The 18,726-nt window shown below is 36.2% G+C and overlaps 2 protein-coding genes across 6 annotated transcripts; one reads left to right on the forward strand and one right to left on the reverse strand.

The window, feature by feature from the left end:
• Window positions 1–294: 294 nt before the first annotated feature.
• On the forward strand, window positions 295–13,987 carry LOC110777025 (cation-chloride cotransporter 1). 5 transcript variants are annotated; one of them, XM_021981613.2, is made up of 13 exons: window positions 295–740; window positions 1,882–2,049; window positions 2,622–2,700; window positions 4,628–4,719; window positions 5,232–5,346; window positions 6,131–6,231; window positions 6,358–6,419; window positions 7,696–7,920; window positions 8,409–8,523; window positions 9,709–9,903; window positions 10,658–11,058; window positions 12,530–12,691; window positions 12,853–13,987. In XM_021981613.2, exons 2-13 carry the CDS (start codon window positions 1,904–1,906, stop codon window positions 13,932–13,934), a joined length of 2,775 nt encoding a protein of 924 aa, XP_021837305.1. In that variant the 5' UTR covers window positions 295–740; window positions 1,882–1,903; the 3' UTR covers window positions 13,935–13,987. The 5 variants fall into 5 exon arrangements, with proteins under 5 accessions (XP_021837305.1, XP_021837304.1, XP_056693153.1 ...); XM_021981612.2 differs by having other exon boundaries at window positions 296–740; window positions 1,900–2,049; XM_056837175.1 differs by lacking the exons at window positions 295–740; window positions 5,232–5,346 and having other exon boundaries at window positions 1,989–2,049.
• A 307-nt stretch (window positions 13,988–14,294) lies between these two features.
• LOC110777026 (WAT1-related protein At2g39510) lies at window positions 14,295–17,580 on the reverse strand. The gene is made up of 7 exons (XM_021981617.2): window positions 17,214–17,580; window positions 17,037–17,099; window positions 16,655–16,771; window positions 16,303–16,537; window positions 15,660–15,818; window positions 15,321–15,472; window positions 14,295–14,675 (listed from the first exon to the last, which is right to left on the reverse strand). Exons 1-7 carry the CDS (start codon window positions 17,435–17,437, stop codon window positions 14,477–14,479), a joined length of 1,149 nt encoding a protein of 382 aa, XP_021837309.1. The 5' UTR covers window positions 17,438–17,580; the 3' UTR covers window positions 14,295–14,476.
• Window positions 17,581–18,726: the final 1,146 nt, after the last annotated feature.

Raw genomic sequence — 18,726 nt, forward strand, 5'->3', positions numbered from 1 at the left:
AATCAAACTATCGCACAAACTTTGCACGGGCTACATGGCGGTGGCGCACAGATCTTGCGCCGGCTACACGTAGGTGGCGCACAAGATATGCGGGGTCTCCGTGTCGCCGGTGCAAAGTTTGTGCGCCATCGATGTGTGGCCCGCGCAAAGTTTGTGCGTGAGTTGTTCGAATTTTTTTTTAATTTTTTTTTTAACAATTTGTTAATGGTGAAGCAGGAGGGAGAGGGAAGGGAGAAAGAACAGGGGAAGGATGACAACGGGGTGAGGGAGGAGATGGGAAGGGAGGGGTGGGTTTGTATGGATGAGGGCCTGGTATTTTTACAACCCCATAATTTTACTCTACTATTATTATTATTATTATTAATTTTTTTTCTTTATTGTTAATGTTATTATTAGTAAGAGGGAATGGTGATTGCCGGAAATTCAATGGGGCGGAGGGGTTGTCGGAGTTAGTGGAGTATGAAGGGGTGAGCAGATGATGATGATGATGGAAAGGGTGAGTTTCTTATAGAGGGCAAATGTGTACTTTTACTCAAAAAACACGGGCGTTTTCAGGAAAATCAAGGCGTCGTTTAACAACACCCAAAAATAAAATAAAAAATCCTCAAACTCCAAATCGTATAGTGGCATCTGCTATTCCTCCCGCCTCCAACAAAACCACCATCTCGTAGTTGTATCACCACCTCTAGTCGGCGGTGCCCCTCCCAACCACCTCTCCTTCGCCGCTGCAGCCCTTATAGGTATTATCTCCTTTATATCGATTTTTTTGGATATTTCTGTTGATTTTATTAGTATTTTTATTGATTCAAATGCTATGATGATTTCAAGTTGTTAAATATATCATGTTGGGGTTTTTGTTAGCTTTGATTTGGTGTCGTTTCATAATTATACTTGAAATGGGTATCATCGTTTTCGATATGATTCTCATTAGGATCACTGTATCTGCTTTGTTATGTGTAATGGGGTATAGATTAGTCATGTCCAATCCGAGATCAATTCTCTGATCTTTTTGTTGTAATCGAAGGACGAGTAAAGCACTCATGGTTCCATGATTCTATCCTCTAGACCTCTACTGGAGAACTGGGCATATATTGTTAGCAAGAAGAATAGTGGGTGGAGCTTCCCACTTAGTTCAGATTGTTAGATGATGAGCCCTATGCACTTTGCCTGCAAATTAGAAGCTAAAACCAGCTGCATTGAACTTCTTCTGCAAATTAGAAGCTACGACCGGTTTCGTTGCATTTCGTCTATAGTGGTGGCTTCACTTTATAATTAACCTCCATGTAGCACTTTTACAAGTTCCAAGGTGACAGGTGCTCGCATAAGCATCTCGATGAGCCTGCCAAATTACTAACAGCTGCTGTGTTGGATCGTGTAGGAGTCAAGTTCTTGTCCTATGATTGATGCAAGGAGATCTTCCATTTCAAGCAGTAACATATCATTATCATTACCCCATTGCCTCAAAGAGGCTCCCGCAACAAGCGGGGTAAGGGGGGGTCGGACGTATATAACCTTAACTACATCAAATTAGAGTGAAGTGACGGTTTGGATGGAAAATCACCCTGTTGATGTTTTACCCCTTGTCAATGCTGACAAGGCTTTCTTAAATGAATGAATACAAGCACTATTCCCGTAAAGAAAAAAAACAGCAAATTAAATTTGCTTAACGAAATTTTGAGTTGTTAAATGTTTCTAGTAAGCTGGATCTTTCTGTTAGATTATAGTGCTCGTGTTGGTAGTTTTCTGTTTTCTGAAATGTCACCCTACAGTTCTTTTACTATAACATGTTGGAAGCATATACTGGTTAAGCATTTATATTTGAGTGCATTTAGACGAAGGCTTCAATTAATGTATGATTTTTAGCTGTTTAATTTTCCCCAGTTTTGCTGTCTTTGGCAGGAAAATGAATGTCAGCACGGAGGAAGACATCCAGCCAGATGGGAGCGAAAGCTCATCAGCTACAAATGCTGATGTAAATGGTATTCAAAGGGAGTCAAAATTGGAATTGTTTGGTTTTGATTCTCTTGTGAATATTTTAGGTCTTCGAAGGTGCATAGTGTCTCCCTTTGTTTCTTTCTTTTCCGTTCTTTTTTCCTCAATTCCCGTGATTCTGTCTCTGGAGCTTCATTCTGTCAATAATAGAATGTCCTTTTTTAAAGTTTATTTTACTGTATGAATTGGAGAATATTTGAAAGGAGTTTTGAAATGGTGCCTACCCACTCCTATATTTTTTTTTGTGGTTTAAGTTTTTGCTGCCAATTGTCCAGCTATCAAACATGTCCTTTACTTCAGGCCTCAATACGATGCCGTAAATTTTGGAAGTAGGGGTGCCCATGGATGGTTTAATCTGCAAGCCATACCGCATTCTGTTTGATTTGGCTTAGCTTAGCAATTGGAAAATGTGGTTTAGCTTTTAGTTTAGATTTATTATAGTTTGATTGAAAAAATAGAAACCATCTGTATTTTGCAAATCAAAGTTCAATTACTTAAACAACTTTGTAATAGGTGACACTTAACTAGACTACCTTGATTTCTTCTAATGAGAAAGATGTCTATTTTCTTTTGACAGTTTCTTGATGTAATGAAACCTTGATATGTGCCTTGGTGATTTGGTTTTTCAGTATGACTGGAGAGCAGATTCAAGCCCCGTCTAGTCCTAGAGATGGGGACGATGTGTCCATTATCCTTGAGCGCCCAAAGGTATATGTCACTTCTAGCTTTCTTGCACTCTTAACTCTTTGAAGTTATTAACTTATTTATAGAGTGAAAGGGATAAACAAGAATGAAGGATTACATGAACATGAACCATAAGGGAAAGTTAGAGAAGGTGAAGGGGGATATTGGGAGTCCGTTATTTCCTCTTCCTTTGTGAGGCTCTCTAAACACAGGGTCTCTACACCTTTTGTAGTATTAATCATGCTTTTGTTGTTTATATTAAAGAAATCATGTGATGTAATGCCAAGAAACAACGGTCAACTTAGAGTTGCAAGTAGTTCTGTATCATGACTAAAATTTCAGTCTTGGCTGTCCAGCTGCAGGAGCCTAAAGTGAAGCCAATAAAGAAACTATGTCCACATAACTGAAACAAGGCAGTAATTCAACTGTGGACGATACTATCATTCTTTTGCTAGCCATTAAACCCACTAAAATAACTTAAAAAGTGTTGTGCAAAAGTATTATAACCCTCTCCTGAGACCGAGACAACTTGGCTGTGTGTGCTCAAAGATTTTGTCTGGGAAAGTCCATTTCTCTGTACACCATGATCAGATACACACTTGAGACGCCAACTATCATATGAGTCTTCTTTTCCACTCATATTATATGCTCATCAGTGAAAACATTTGGCCATTTTGGCCTCTGAATTTGCATCCTGTAATTAGAATATGTTCCATTCATAGGCAAACAAAACGATAAACCTTTTTTTTCACTGTTGAACTGCAAATGAACTCACAACTGGGAAACCATTAGCATGTGAGCTATAGATTTAATATACCTAAAATTTCTTGTTATAAGGTTTATTTTCAGGATTTATAAGACGTTTGCTTGCTCCACTGCCAGTAAACTGTTGCTAGATGTCATTGCGCAGTTGAATGATGAACTTGACTGCACTCAACTCGCATAAGTGTATCCAATTTTATACAAAGTACTCTTTAACCTTTTCCCTGAATTCTTACGAACTTGTTCCCCAAGGCAATGTTCTTGCTGACAACTTTATACTGCATTTAGCACTATCGTGTCTACACCTAGGATCGTCAGCCCAAATGTGGCATTTTTGGGTTGTATAGCTTGGTGTATTACACAATCACTACATTGACCAACCTTGCATTTGATCTATTATTCATTTGATTGAGTATCGAAGGATCATATCGTTGTGTTAGGTAGTTATAGGCCCTAGTCCTTCTGTTTGTATGTTTGTCGATCAAACTTGCCCCTCTTAGTCTCTTACAGACATATGACCTATACATTTTATATTGTGCATTGGGAGATCGGAAATATTAACTAAAGCTCAAAATCTTGATTAACTGCTCATTTATTCTATTGTGCAACTGTTACAGATAGTTTCTCTGTTCACTATGCTTTGGTGTTCTCCCACATTGTTTAGAAATAATTTAGTGGAAGTACCATCATGCTTATAGATCCAGTTTGCTTGCCCTGTACTTGACAAGGTTCAATTTTATAGGAAATATGAGGATCAAACTTTTGCATTGGGTAGTTACAAATTGAGTGAAGTAAATTGGTTTAATTCTAATTTTCCTTTGGGATACTTGAATTCCCAACATTTACATGTGGTGGTAATCATGGTATTATGGAGTCCAGCACCTTGCAGAATTGTAAGCTCTTAACTGTGCTTACTACTGCTGATTAATGATAATTTATCAAGCTTCCCTTTATCATTTGGCGAGTTTCCTTAAACATTTCAAAAATATTGTAGGGAATGTATCATCACACAAATTGACCTGTTTTTCTCCTCATACTACAGCAGCTACTCTTTTGATTGTGGGCTCGAATCTTTCTTGTGGGTAGCTACTAAATAAAAGAGTATTTTGTTTTTATTTTTGTTGAATTTTGGCCAAAAAAAGTAGAGTAATTTATTTTGATTGTTACTACCTCTTTGTATGTATTGCAGGATTCTGATGTCAAGTTGGGAACCTTGATGGGAGTATTTTTGCCATGCTTGCAAAGTATTCTGGGGATCATATACTACATCCGATTTACTTGGTAATTTGTTTCTTCCATACTTTCATTTTGTTGAAAACTCATGGTCAGGTCAGGGTCTTGGGTATTCAATTTTTTCTTTTGAAACTCTGATTTATTGAATGATTGGATTTCTAGTTTTTAAATTATATGAATAACTTCTTCAGTGTATCCTTCCCCACCTTGGTTGATTTTAACCAACCAGTGATGGATCCAGGATTTGAGAAATGGGGATGCGAATAAAAAATTCCTATAGTCTATGATACAACTATAAATGATGGGGAAAAGCATGAGTTAAGGTTCGAACCCTGCATCTCCTGTTACGAATTAATGAGCCTACGAAAAGCTCAACCAGCTGAGACAACCTTATTTTTGTGAGAATCAATCTTAGTTTTAAATATATACAACTGCTGGCATATTTTGTTTCACGGATCTGGAATGGGGTGCAAATGCTCCCCTTGTACGCCCCTAGATCCGCCACTGCTTTTAATATTTTGAGCCATTTTTCATTTTGCATAGTCCTGTGCAAATTACAGGATTGTTGGTATGGCAGGCATAGGTGAGTCCTTATTTCTCGTGTCGTTCTGCTGCATGTGCACGTTCTTGACAGCTGTGTCGTTAAGTGCAATTGCAACAAATGGTGCAATGAAGGTAAACTCAGCATTATATACGCTAAAAAGTATGTTATGCTTGTTAGAAAAGGATTATTTTATGCAAAGGTTTCGGTTTGCGTAGGAAATTTTAATTGTTGGGTGCTAAGCCAATTAGTTTATTTTCCTAGATGATGCGACTCTAGTGAAATGAAATCTAGCCAGTTCAATTATTGGGCCGAGCGACCATCAAACCAAATAAATACTCACCTGGCTACATGTTAACCAAAATCAATACTATATAGATTCAGTGTTTACCTGTTGGCCTTATAGACTGACCAATACACGACCTGCACTTGACGATATCTATGTTCAGGATCTGAAACATTGTGAACCCAGTGTCCCAACCCATCTTAGCCTTAAATGGGTTAGACTTGAAAGACTGAACCTAATCAGTAACATAGCATAAACCAGTTATGAGTAATGAGTTATGACCTGGTAGAGGAGTGAACGACGAATCAACTTGAATCCAATCTGATTAACCAATTTGCTGGACTGGGTTTTTTTTTTTTGTAACATAATTCATTTCATAATTAACTTAATGTTAACATGCAATTTGGTTAATGGCCATCCTTTATTTTTTTGGCTGATTAGAATCTGGCAATATTTGGTGATATCAATATGTTTACTTGTAGCTCTGATGCTTGTTGAATCGCTTTCACGTTGCAGTTTGTATATTTAAATAGTTGTATATATGTTTATGGTATCTTTTTTAAAAGTCTGAATTCAGTAAATCGTTTACTTGTCCAGAATGAGATGAAATATATTTTATCTGTGTGTTATAGGGTGGGGGACCATATTATCTCATTGGCCGTGCTCTTGGTCCAGAAGTCGGTGTCAGCATTGGGCTTTGTTTCTTTCTGGGAACTGCAGTTGCTGCATCACTGTGAGTGTCCATAGATCTTTTGGTTATCTATGTGATTATGATGAATTGATGCCTACTATGAAGTGCAATCAAATTTTCAGTGGTTTATGGTGTTTTTTTTAATATGTTTCTATGTTTTGTCCCCAGCTATGTGTTGGGAGCTGTTGAAACATTCCTCAGTGCTGTGCCAAGTGCTGGGATTTTTACAGGTACTGACTAGGAGATGATATATACTGTAAGAAATGTTAAGATATGAATGAAATATCTAGCATGCATGTGCTTGATTTGTTTGGCTTTATTAGGGTAATTCTGGTTTGACTTTCTAGACGACCTGTTGTTAGAGACATGGAGTTATGAAGTGGTATATTTTGAGCCTCGAAGGTTGTCCACCCGGGGAGTTCGAAAGTTGGTAGTGGGAGGTTAGAGAGGTTTTTGGAATTTCGGTTGCCTAGTCCTTGGAAGCTTTCTATAGTTTCCATCCGTAAATAATGTTGTTAGCTATCTTTTCCTACGGTGTCACTTTCTGTTGGGAAAATCGCCTCAAATAACAAGAATTTTGGTTTTTGTACAGTTGTCAAGCACAAGCTTCAAGTTCTATGACAGATTAATAGTATAACTGTGAATATAATGACACAACTTACCCTAATACAGGTGCATGAGACTCATATATATACTTCGTATGATTTATAATATAATAATACAATTATGGATCTACCCTTAGTATCCTCTAATCCTCTATTACTCCCTCTCAATCTGCCTGGGGGAACCACGTACAAACTTTTTGTAAAAACGTCAGCGATTTGTTACTCAGTAGGAACATACCGTACCGCTAAATCACCATGAGCAACACGCTCCCTAACAAAATGATAATCTATCTTGGTATGCTCTACAATCATACTGAACCAGATTCATCCAATATAGGACGCGGAAACATTATCACATATATCATGTGAATATAATGGTACGGCTTACCCTAATACGAGTGTCTAGATTCGTATATAATAATAATGTACAATAGTACATTACGAGTATACCCTTAGTATCCTCTATTAATAACCTATATATACAAACTTCTAATATCTCTATTTAATAGCACAACACTGAATAGATACTAGAGATTTTTTTAGAGATGCATACATGATAGAAATCTTTGATACAATGATGATATTTATCATCAAAAGCGTATGCTTAGCATAAAATTGATTTTAAACTCCAAAAAGTAGAAGCCATCCTCTCTAAAACTACTCACCCTACTTTCCTCAACCTCCTCCGTATTTAGGATAGAGAAAATTGATGGAGGGCCGGAGGGGCAAGAAAAGGTCTGGCATCATTGTCAAGCAAGTGACATCGTTGTTTCTGCATTCTTGTTCAATTTGACAGATAATTATTTCTCTTATCTCCTTACGAATTTCCATCTTTGTTTTTGCAAACTTTTTTTTGTGGTTATTTCTGAGTTAGATATTCTGTGGAATGTTTTGTGCGCAGAAACCATTACAAAGGTGAATGGCACAACTGTCAGCCCCATTCACCAGCCGAGTGTTCATGATCTGCAAATTTATGGGATTGTGGTGACCATCATCCTCATTTTTATTGTATTTGGTGGTGTAAAGATGATCAACCGAGTAGCACCTGCTTTCCTCATACCGGTGTTGTTCTCAGTGTTCTGTATATTTATTGGAATATTTGCGTCTAAAGAAGACAAGCCTGTTGGTGCGTATGCTTTTAAATACTTCTTTTTTTACAAATAAAGAATTCTTGCTCTGCTCTGCAACTAAAATGATAATGTGACATTGTTAGCTGCATCAGTAGTACTAAACAATAAAATAGTGTGACTACATTTCTGCAACTGAAGTAGCGTTAACTTATAACTTGATCTCCAAGATGTACATTTTCGTTTGATGGTTTCATACTTGCATCAATCCTTTTCACGTATTGGAAACTGCAGTAGTTGCTATGTAATGTATAGAGCTTGCTTCAGTGGTTGTTGGAATTTTGCCTGTTGGAAATACTAGGTTTTAGTATGCATGCTTGTCTATAGTTGCAGTCTGTGTGAGTTGTCCATTTGTTTGCACCTATATGCAGTGCGGGTGCGTGGACATTTGGATGTCTTTGCAACATTGAAGAATTACTTAGCTTACGGAGCTTCCTTTTGTTTTTCTTTGCTTGGGGAAATGGGGCTCTTACATTGCTTTACACAGAGGGAATTACTGGCATGAGTTTAACGACTTTCAAAGACAACTGGAGTTCTGCTTACCAAATGACTAATAAAGCTGGCATACCTGATCCTAATGGATCGACCTATTGGAGTTTCAAGTAAGTTTACGGCCTATTGAAATTATGAAAATCACTGCATCTTTAGGTTCCTGAATCGGAACTCGTTTTGATTGGTTAGAGGTGTTAATTATCAAGGCTGTCTACATCTCTAATGTGGGGGTGGGTTGGGTGGGGAGTCAATATTTTTGTTAGTTAGAAACAGATGATTACACCAGTTCTTCGGAATCTTTCTCTCGGAATATCAAGAACCACTAAAGTTTTCTCCTAGAAATTCTAGTCCACTTCTGGAAATGCCTGTCCCGCCCAATCCCCAGCATAAATCCACATAACAAAAATAGAGCTTACAACGAACAATATATGCTGATCATATCCTTCTGGAAATGCAGAATAGAACTACCATTGCACAGGGATTATCCTGGTGGTCTTTTGTAGTCTTCAAGATGTATCGTTGACCAATACCTTTTCACAACTACTTCTAATTATACTTCCCCCATTTCTTTTAATTGCCATTTATTCCTTTTTGGGAAGTTACAAAATAATTGCAATATTTACCCTATTTGGTTATTGAATCTCTCTATCTCCTTGTCACATGGCCCCTTCTTTTATCTCTCTCCTGTCCATAAAAACTGATCAACCCCCTGCGTTATAAGAATATAGAGGATGTATTATTTTGCAAGGAAATTGTGGTTGGTGCTTTATATGTGTGAAGCCTGACAATATAAATTCAGTCATGACAATTATAAAGGGAGTAAGCTTGTGTCAATTTTAAAATCATGAAAAGTCAGATAATGATCAGAAGCAAAACTTGATTCACAAAAGCCTTACAAATTCAAACTTAAGACTTTGACGAGGGGAAGCTATTTCCTCGAAAATCTGTTGGTTTCTTTTTTGCCTAGGTCACCACCTAATTCCCAATGGATCCATCTTTCACATTTCAGCAGCCAACCTTAATCCGTCCTTTTCCAGGGAACAAGATCATCTTTCACATAAATTGGCTGTTCCTAGCTCATCCCTAACATGGCTAATTATGAATGTCAAAGTAAAAGAAGCAAAGCCATTATCTCCTAAAGGCCTGTGTGTTTTGTATTTTTCACTGGTGTAAGAGTTGGTATTTTTATCGCTCTACATGTCCTTCCATCATTAATTGTTTCCCTTGTTTCCTTCTTTGTTTGAAGAGCCGCTATATACACTATTTTAATTCACTCTGAGTCTCTGACTATGCAGCGCATTGGTTGGCCTTTTCTTTCCTGCTGTAACGGGCATCATGGCTGGTTCAAATCGCTCTGCCTCCCTGAAAGATACTCAGTATTCAATCCCTGTTGGAACATTGGCTTCACAACTCTCAACCACTGGTCTGTATCTAATCTCAGTTTTGATATTTGGGGCTTTTGCAACAAGGGAAAAGCTTCTGACGGACAGGTGTGTTATTCTGAACTTTTATCTGGCTTTTGCTCTATTTCATTATTATCTGAACTCTAGAATATTATCAGGTGCAGACAATCTAGATCACAGGGTCGGACTAGGGAAATTGCAGGTCATTATTTGTTAAATACAACTTTGTTTCATTATGCACTGTGCACTACTTGTTTGTTTGTCTTGTTGATGTTTTCCATTGTTTTTCATGTTAGTTTAGTGCAGAATATTCCAGTTTGATTAGCTGCAGTTCTGCAAATTCCCTAAGATATAAGAAGCTATATGAGGGCGTTGCTGTGAAATATTAATGGAGACTTGTAGCATACGGAGTATAATTTATCCGTAAATTTATTGTTTCTGTAAAAACAGGTAGAAATTTGTTTACAATAATATTAAAAATTATTATTATTCTATACTCCAAAGTTGCTTTTCAAATATTTTTAAAAGCCCTTCAAACACTTGCTATAGAAAAAGCAGACACAGCAAGGGGATGGCCTTAAAATCATTTTCCATGTTTGCAGACAATTCTAGATAGATCAAAGAGATTGATGTCGACTTCTTGTGGACGGATTAAGATGCTTACAAGTTTTAGTTGCCCAAGTCTTAGATCTAGAAAAATTTAAGAAATCTTGTTTGTATACTTCCACTGGTACATATGGATGTTTATAATCATAGAATTTGTATTTAATCCTTACTCTAATAGGATTTTGAAATCAATAATTTTCATTACTTTGTTGAAAATCTGTTCTTATTTACACAGGTTACTTACAGCAACAGTTGCTTGGCCTTTTCCAGTAATTATTTACGTGGGAATTATTCTGTCAACTCTGGGCGCTGCTCTCCAGAGTTTGACTGGTGCGCCACGCTTATTAGCAGCAATTGCAAATGATGATATTTTACCTGTTCTTAATTACTTCAAGGTAGCAGATGGGGGCGAACCGTATATTGCCACTCTCTTTACTGCCTTCATTTGTCTTGGGTGTGTCGTGATTGGGAATCTGGATCTCATCTCTCCCACAATCACTATGTTTTACCTGCTGTGCTATGCGGGTGTGAACTTATCCTGCTTCCTTCTGGACCTTCTTGATGCTCCTAGCTGGCGCCCGCGGTGGAAATTTCACCATTGGAGCCTCTCACTTTTTGGAGCAACTATTTGCTTAGGTATGATTACTCTTATTATTATCGAATTAATTCATGATCTGGCATTTTTTGGTAATTGTTTCTCTGAAAAGGTTGATGATTACGGAACTTGTACGTTTCTAAATCAAAAGTTACTAGTTGCTCCGCGGAGATTTACTCTAGAAGCATGTAAACTACATGTGATATTTTTTACTGACCTTTGGGCTTTGGCTGACTAATCCCTAATGATGTGCTGAAAGCTTCCTGATACAGTACATTGTATTTTCATTTGGAGAAATGTGGTAAGCCCTCCGTTTTTTATCAAACGGCCAAGCAATGTGGCGATAGGAATCTTTTTTGTAACTTCAAGTAACATAATGGAGTTGCTTCACTTCATAATAAATATCCGCCTTCAATTTGTGCCTTCTAGAGCCCACAAAGTTGATGCTGGAAATGTAAAACTTGAAAACAAATATCAAAGCAGATGAAGTGCACATTTTAAGAGATTACAATTTATTTATTTAAAAAAAGAAAAAATCTATTGTATAAAAGTGTAAGCACTTCATTACCAAAATAATCACGGAGAGTTAAATTGTTGTTCCAACTGTCACTCCGCAAGGTGGGATGTTTGAGCCACCTCTGAAGAAGTGTTCTCAAAGGACTCTAGAGAAGAAACAAGAAGAGATCAAGGAAAGCCCAGCAAACAATCTAACTCAGAAGCACGGTTTAGAGTATCTGTGAAACTGATAAAGTTTTCTAGCTAAAGGACATTTCATTTAATCCTTTGTTGATTATCTCTATTTTTCTTTCTGCTATGCAGACCACTAGTCAGAGTAGCTAGTGCAGGAAAGGCAAGTTGTCTGTGAATCTTGCTTCTTTTCAAATTAGGTTATTTTTTCTTATGCAAGTAATGTAACCCTCTAAGCTCTGGGCCGTGAGGTAAAATTTTGACTTGAGAGCTGTCATCATGAAAGATGCTGCAACAACTTTCTGTAATCACACAATTATCAAAGAGGAGGTCCATAGGTGTATGGTGGAAGAGTTTTGATTGTTTACAAGATTGATCACATAGGAGGACAAAGGTACTTAAAATACTAAAACTAAACTTATTGGAAATATGAGGTCCCTAGGACGTGGCAGTGCTCCTAAACGGAACTTACTTGAAAACTCTGTGACAACTCATGTATTAAACCTAAGACCTGGCAGTGCCTTAAAATTTGTTGTTTTAGAAGAAGATGTTACGCTGCCTAAAGTGATTGTAGGTTATTATATTTACTTCTTTCAGTTCAACTGATGTGTAACTCTTGGTGCTCAAAAGTTTCTAACTCTTGTAGTTCCTATCTTTCACTCCACTTGTTGTGATTGTCTGGTTTTGAAGCATCCATCTTCAAACAATAAACAAATCTAGTTGCATATTTTGCAGTGTGTGTTATGTTAAAACAAGCAAACCTTATGCCAATTTGCGTTAATTCATCATGGAATGAGGTTATTCACATCAGGCTTTGTATTGCAGTGATCATGTTCTTGATCTCCTGGTCATTCACGATTGTATCTCTTGCCCTTGCATGCCTTATTTACAAATATGTGTGCATCAAAGGGAAAGCAGGCGATTGGGGTGATGGTTTCAAGAGTGCTTATTTTCAACTTGCCCTTCGAAGCCTTCGTTCTCTTGGAGGTATTGATTTACAGATTCTACACTTTATCGTTCTGTTGTTTCCTCATTAAAGATCAATATTTGTGAATCAGTAAAACATGTATTAATATTCGACACATTGTTCAGAGCCTGAGATTAATGTAATTTTTAAGTACCGTGTGACTAACTTTGTTGCAATACAGCAAATCAAGTGCATGCAAAGAACTGGTATCCTATCCCGTTGATCTTCTGCCGGCCTTGGGGTAAGCTGCCAGAGAACGTACCATGTCACCCCAAACTTGCAGATTTTGCGAATTGCGTGAAAAAGAAAGGTCGTGGAATGTCAATCTTTGTCTCCATCCTTGACGGCGACTATCTTGAATGTGCTGAGGATGCCAAAATTGCCTGCCAGCAGTTGAGTTCATACATTGAATACAAGCAGTGTGAAGGTGTTGCAGAAGTAGTTGTAGCTCCCGACATGTCTGCTGGCTTCCGTGGTATTATCCAAACCATGGGCCTCGGAAATCTTAAACCTAACATCGTGGTAATGCGGTACCCTGAAATTTGGCGTCGTGAAAACCTTACAGAAATTCCATCCACCTTTGTTGGAATAATAAACGACTGCATTGTAGCAAACAAAGCAGTTGTCATAGTCAAGGGTCTTGAGGAATGGCCCAATGTATTTCAACGGCAGTTTGGCACAATCGATCTGTATTGGATTGTACGAGATGGAGGTCTCATGTTGCTTCTCTCACAGCTTCTTTTGTCTAAGGAGAGCTTTGAGAATTGCAAAATTCAAGTGTTTTGCATAGCAGAAGAAGAAACTGATGCCGAAATCCTCAAAGGAGATGTAAAGAAGTTTCTATATGATCTTCGAATGCAGGCAGAAGTTATTGTTATTACAATAAAAACATGGGATGCTCAAGCAGATGATGAATCAATCAAAGCATTTACAGGTGCTCAAAGCCGGGTTGCTGATTACATGTTGAAGATGAAAGAAACAGCTGAGAGGAAAGGGGAAGGTAGTCCTTTAATGGCTGATGGTAAACCTGTAATTGTGAATGAACAGCAGGTGGAGAAGTTTCTTTACACAACCTTGAAGTTGAATTCAACTATGCTCAGATACTCGAGAATGGCGGCTGTTGTACTTGTTAGCTTACCACCGCCACCTCTCCACCACCCGTCATACTTTTATATGGAATATTTGGATCTTTTGGTTGAAAATATTCAGAGGCTTTTGATTGTAAGAGGATACAGGAAAGATGTGGTCACGTTGTTTACATAACTTTTGGACCCCTAATTTTTGCAATGAGGATCAACCAGAAACTTGGAATGGCATATTTGTTCATATCTTTCTTCTGTTTTGATAATTGTTTTGTATCATTACAATTTTGTAAATCATTCTTCATTGCAGATGTATGTTTAGGCGGCTCATTCTTTTTTGGAAAAAGAGACTGGTTTTGGTACACCAGATAATTGATTTCGGTACACGAACTGTAAGAGCATAGTTTTCTGTACTCTACTCAAAAGGTGTTTTCCCGAGAAAATTATGACTACTTCGTATATGTACTTTTTTCTTAATTTCCTTGAATATCTCAAGGTACAAACTTAGGTACTCTGTAGAAGAGTAACATATAAAGGCAACTGGAAAATAAAAGTATATATTAAGTTATTAACACAAAAATTGTATTACTGGTTACACGATAGGAGTCCTTACAAAATTACGGAGTGCAAATTTAGTAGTAAGCCAAACTTTTAAATAAGAATAACAAAAATTGTGGTGTTGTTTTGTGACTTTTATTGTATTACTTTTTGTAACATGCATCACTAGGGTATGTCTTTTTCGATGCTGAGACCCTTGACAAGTTCACTTGATTCGTTTCTGGTTGTGTTTGTAACAGATTCTGGTGATTCAATTGGTAAAACTTGTTCATTTGTTTTATGAGGCATCTCTTCGTCATTATCTTTGCTCTTTCCCCAAATCACTAGGTATAATCCTGCGACTATTACAATTGCTCCCGCTATCCTGCAATAAGATTTTATATGAATAAATTAGAGAAAACAAATAAAATATAAAAGGAAAACTAGAATTAAATGCACTTGATGCATGTTTCAAATTTCGTAACGAGTATCCTTATACGATATCTCTACCATGCCGCAAAAAGTTTCTAATTAGATTTATTTTATTAATACATCGTTAATTAGGGAGGTTAACATAGGTATTCTAATAGTTTACTTTATTGCAGAAAGTGACATATTATAGTAGAAAGACCCAAAATAAAAATCTGTTACACCCTCATATAGCCATATGGGGTATAATCAAAGACAAGTCGGTCTAATTTCCCTATTTGTAACTCCGTAACACGTACAAATGTGCAACTAATCAATTAGGATCTCTTTTCGTAATGAGTAAATTAAAATGACACAAATACAACACCTCTATAGAGCCACAAAAAGTATTTAATTAGATTTTTCAGATTAAAAATGTTGTTATAGACATATTAATATATATTTTTTTATTGTAAGTGGAAATTGATGTATTACTACATATATATATATATTGGAAAGACCTAAAATAAAAATCCGCTACATACTTATATGTAGTAAAATCAAAGGGTTTTTAAAGACACCTTTAGTTTTTGTGAGTGATATATTTTATAAAAATTGTTACCTTCCCAAAGTAAGGTGTTCAGCAAGGACGGCGGAACCAAGAAAAGCAACGATAACCATGCTTAAAGGATTGAAAGCGGTCACGAATACCGGCCCTTTTTCCTTCATTATCTTCCCTTGTAAAAAGAATCCGATTCCTGAACATACAACCCCCTACAAAAACATGCCAAAGTCCACACAATTCAACGTTATTATTGATGTAATCGTGGCGTTATTAGTTCAAATAACACAAGCAGCGTTACAAATAATTAATATCAAATGGAGTACTACTATACACTAGTATAGTAAGAAAGTATAAAGTTTAAAATTATGTAGCAAACAGAAAAATAGTCTTACTTACACTGTAGACATAAGCAAGTAACTTAGAATCCCAATGGAGTGACCAAATGGAAGTGTTTGGTTCGGCTACGAGTGCTACGATGGCGCTTTCTATGGAACCCGCTAAACACATCATTGCCGTTAGGGACATCTCTGCTGGGTATGATTTCAATGTTATAGCCTATCACAAATATCAAACAATTATCCCTTTTTAAGACTTGACCAAAATATATAACGAAATTATTCGTTGATAATTAATTGAAATTAAAATATTTTCAAAAATTAAAACAATTAATGTTAACGGGTAGTAGAAACTAGAAAGTAGGGCAATGTCTAAAAATCACTCAAACTTTGAACTAATACGTATCTCCGGCATAAAGTTGGGATTATTTTGAGTTAGCGTAATATAGAGATAATGTTAAGAACGCATGTTGTATACATGCCCAATGAGTTAAACAATGGTGGATTAGGCTTTACTCTATTCATCTGTTATGATCTGATTTTTCTAATTTATGGTTTGGTCTGGTCTGATTCTTCCTAATTAGCTCTGGTTTGAATATTTTCTGTGAGCAACTTTTACTTTTTCACGCCTGGTTTGGTTTGAAATTTTTTGACCTGATCAGATCTAATAAGGAATAACAATAAGTTCTAGAAAATAGTCTTACTTGTAGGATAACAAAGCCTGCCCAACCCATACAACCACAAATGATCATAAGAGCACCCTTGACAGTATCTTGATGGTAAGGACTCGAAGTTACATGACCGTAGCTTTTGTGATTCCATGGCAAATTTATCACTGGTCCTTTAACAAAAGTCATCATTGTTGCTCCTCCAATCGTCACTAATGTTCCTCCCAACTTCGCCAAACTTCGAACTTTCTTTAAATTCACCATTTCAAGCCTATTCACAACATTCATAACGTATGGTTAATAGAACATACTTCTACGTACTTGTATATGTATAATAATATGGAGTACGTATATACGTACTTTAGATAATCGAAAATCGTTATTATACCTAAATATCCAAGCCATTACAAATGTTAGAGCTGGTACGGTGTTGCTCAATGCACTAACAAATGTAGCTGGTGTGTACCTCATCCCCGCATAGTACAGATTTTGATCGATTACTACCCTGCACGTACCAGAGCGCGCTTTCAATTTTAACTATGTATAAATTCGGAAATTAAATTGATTCAATATGGTGACCCCGCCTATGCTATCAATATTTTATTATTATAGCATGTCATTGTACTTTGCATTCTGGAATTGATTTTGTTTTCGCTAACGAAAAAGTTCTAGAATGTACTGTACAATAACAGGCTAAAAAGGTTGACAAAATGGTCTCGAAATGAGATTCCCGTGTGATTTTAATTTAGTATAAGGAAATATATACTTACTCTAGCAAACCGAGAGCTAATATCTTGATAAAAATGGAGAGGGTCATTTGCGGCCTTACCTTCCTGCATGCATTATGACTTATGAGTAACCAATAATAATAATTAATTAAATAGCCATTTAATTAATTAAATACTAACCATATAATAATAATAATTAATTAAATACTTGGTACGTACCTTTCTAGTACAAAGGCGAATGGAGAGAGGAAAATTGCTGCCACAGCTTGTCTATAAACAACGAAGGAGTAACTACTCATACCATCATTAAGGGCAAACTTAGCTATAATGGCTAGCCCGGCGAGCCCGAATTGCATAAAGATGATGGCTACGTATGGTTCAATTGGACTCCAAATCTTAGCCTTAGATTTCATTGTTTCTCTTAAGGTAAACAATACCTTCATTTCTTTGTTTTTAATTACTTTAATTTGTGAATAAATATATATATAAACACATTAGCCATGCAAAATGTGTACGTATTTATAATATAGGAAATCCTAGGTTTTGGGTGCATGGAAATTCTTGGCAAATTATAACACGACTTTAAGTTTCTGAATCCAAGGGACTCCACTAATTTGAGATGATTATCTATGCTAATTAATTACTTCATTACCACCATTCTGTTTAGTTAGCTTTTTCTTGTAAAACTGATAACAAGAAAAACTAGGGTTACTTAGTGGAGTTATGATGTAGAAGTTAACTTTACTTGTATAATTAATGAAAAGAATTAAGAATATTTTTTAAAAATTCGTTCAATTTGGATGTAAATCATCTAATTGAGGGGATTTGAGTCACCCCACACTATCCCATTTTGTTTTTATGTTCACAAAAAGTAAAATTTGTTATAAATGCTTACCCACAAGTTACAACATATAGCTTGGAGTTTCAATTTTCCTAATCAAATTGTTTTTCTTTTTCATTATCGATCTTGGTCTAGAGTTGTACTAGTAAGGAGCATGAGGATTCGTTCCACTTACACTAAAACCAATGTAATAGTAGTACATCGTCGTAGATCTATAATCTTATTTAGTAATTAAAGTGATGGGCAGGATAACTCACGTGTAGGGTAACAAATGAATTTCTGATACGTATAAATTTAACAACTAGCTCCATATTACACCCCAACATGATCTTTCTCAAATTCTTAATTGGAATCAAGAATCATTAATGGCGTTATATGTAGAATTCTACTTAAAGCTATAGCTAGTTGACACAATATTCATTCAATATCAACAGAAAATATGGAATGCAAAATCTAAAATACTTAATTTAGAAAGCCACCTATAAATTTTCGAAAGACCTAAAATAGAAACGTAGCGTGTTAATTATGCACGAATTGAGTAAAGGAACGTTTTCTATTCGTGGAAATAAACTTGTATGTATTGAATCATCATCAACTACGTACATGAATTCTAAAACAAATTTGTTGACAAAAAAAACAGAATTTAGTAACCTTAGATGTGACGGCATCAAACTTAGTAATTTGTTACATTCATTTTAATAATTCTGTTATAACATTAATTTGGTATATCTATCAAACTATATAATATGCATATTTTGTTTCTCTCTTTCGAAAGAAATGTGCACATAAATACATTAATATTAGAGTACGTGTTTAGTTCGGCAACCATGCTCTTCAATTGTCCTCTAGGGGTAAAAAGATTCCCCTACATCAACCTTTATGATTTTAATG

The sequence above is a fragment of the Spinacia oleracea genome, chromosome 1, assembly GCF_020520425.1.
Source record: "Spinacia oleracea cultivar Varoflay chromosome 1, BTI_SOV_V1, whole genome shotgun sequence".
In the NCBI taxonomy this organism is placed as follows: Eukaryota; Viridiplantae; Streptophyta; class Magnoliopsida; order Caryophyllales; family Amaranthaceae; genus Spinacia; species Spinacia oleracea.

Excerpts from the sequence above, each read along its gene's own strand:
- LOC110777025 (XM_021981613.2), top strand. The coding sequence starts at position 1,904 with ATGAATGTCAGCACGGAGGAAGACATCCAGCCAGATGGGAGCGAAAGC. Across the intron at positions 4,720-5,231 it reads TACTACATCCGATTTACTTG|GATTGTTGGTATGGCAGGCA; the intron begins GTAATTTGTTTC and ends TGCAAATTACAG. Across the intron at positions 6,232-6,357 it reads ACTGCAGTTGCTGCATCACT|CTATGTGTTGGGAGCTGTTG; the intron begins GTGAGTGTCCAT and ends TTTTGTCCCCAG.
- LOC110777026 (XM_021981617.2), bottom strand. The coding sequence starts at position 17,437 with ATGAAGGTATTGTTTACCTTAAGAGAAACAATGAAATCTAAGGCTAAG. Across the intron at positions 16,772-17,036 it reads TTAGCTCTCGGTTTGCTAGA|GGTAGTAATCGATCAAAATC; the intron begins GTAAGTATATAT and ends TGGTACGTGCAG. Across the intron at positions 15,819-16,302 it reads CAGGCTTTGTTATCCTACAA|GCTATAACATTGAAATCATA; the intron begins GTAAGACTATTT and ends TATTTGTGATAG.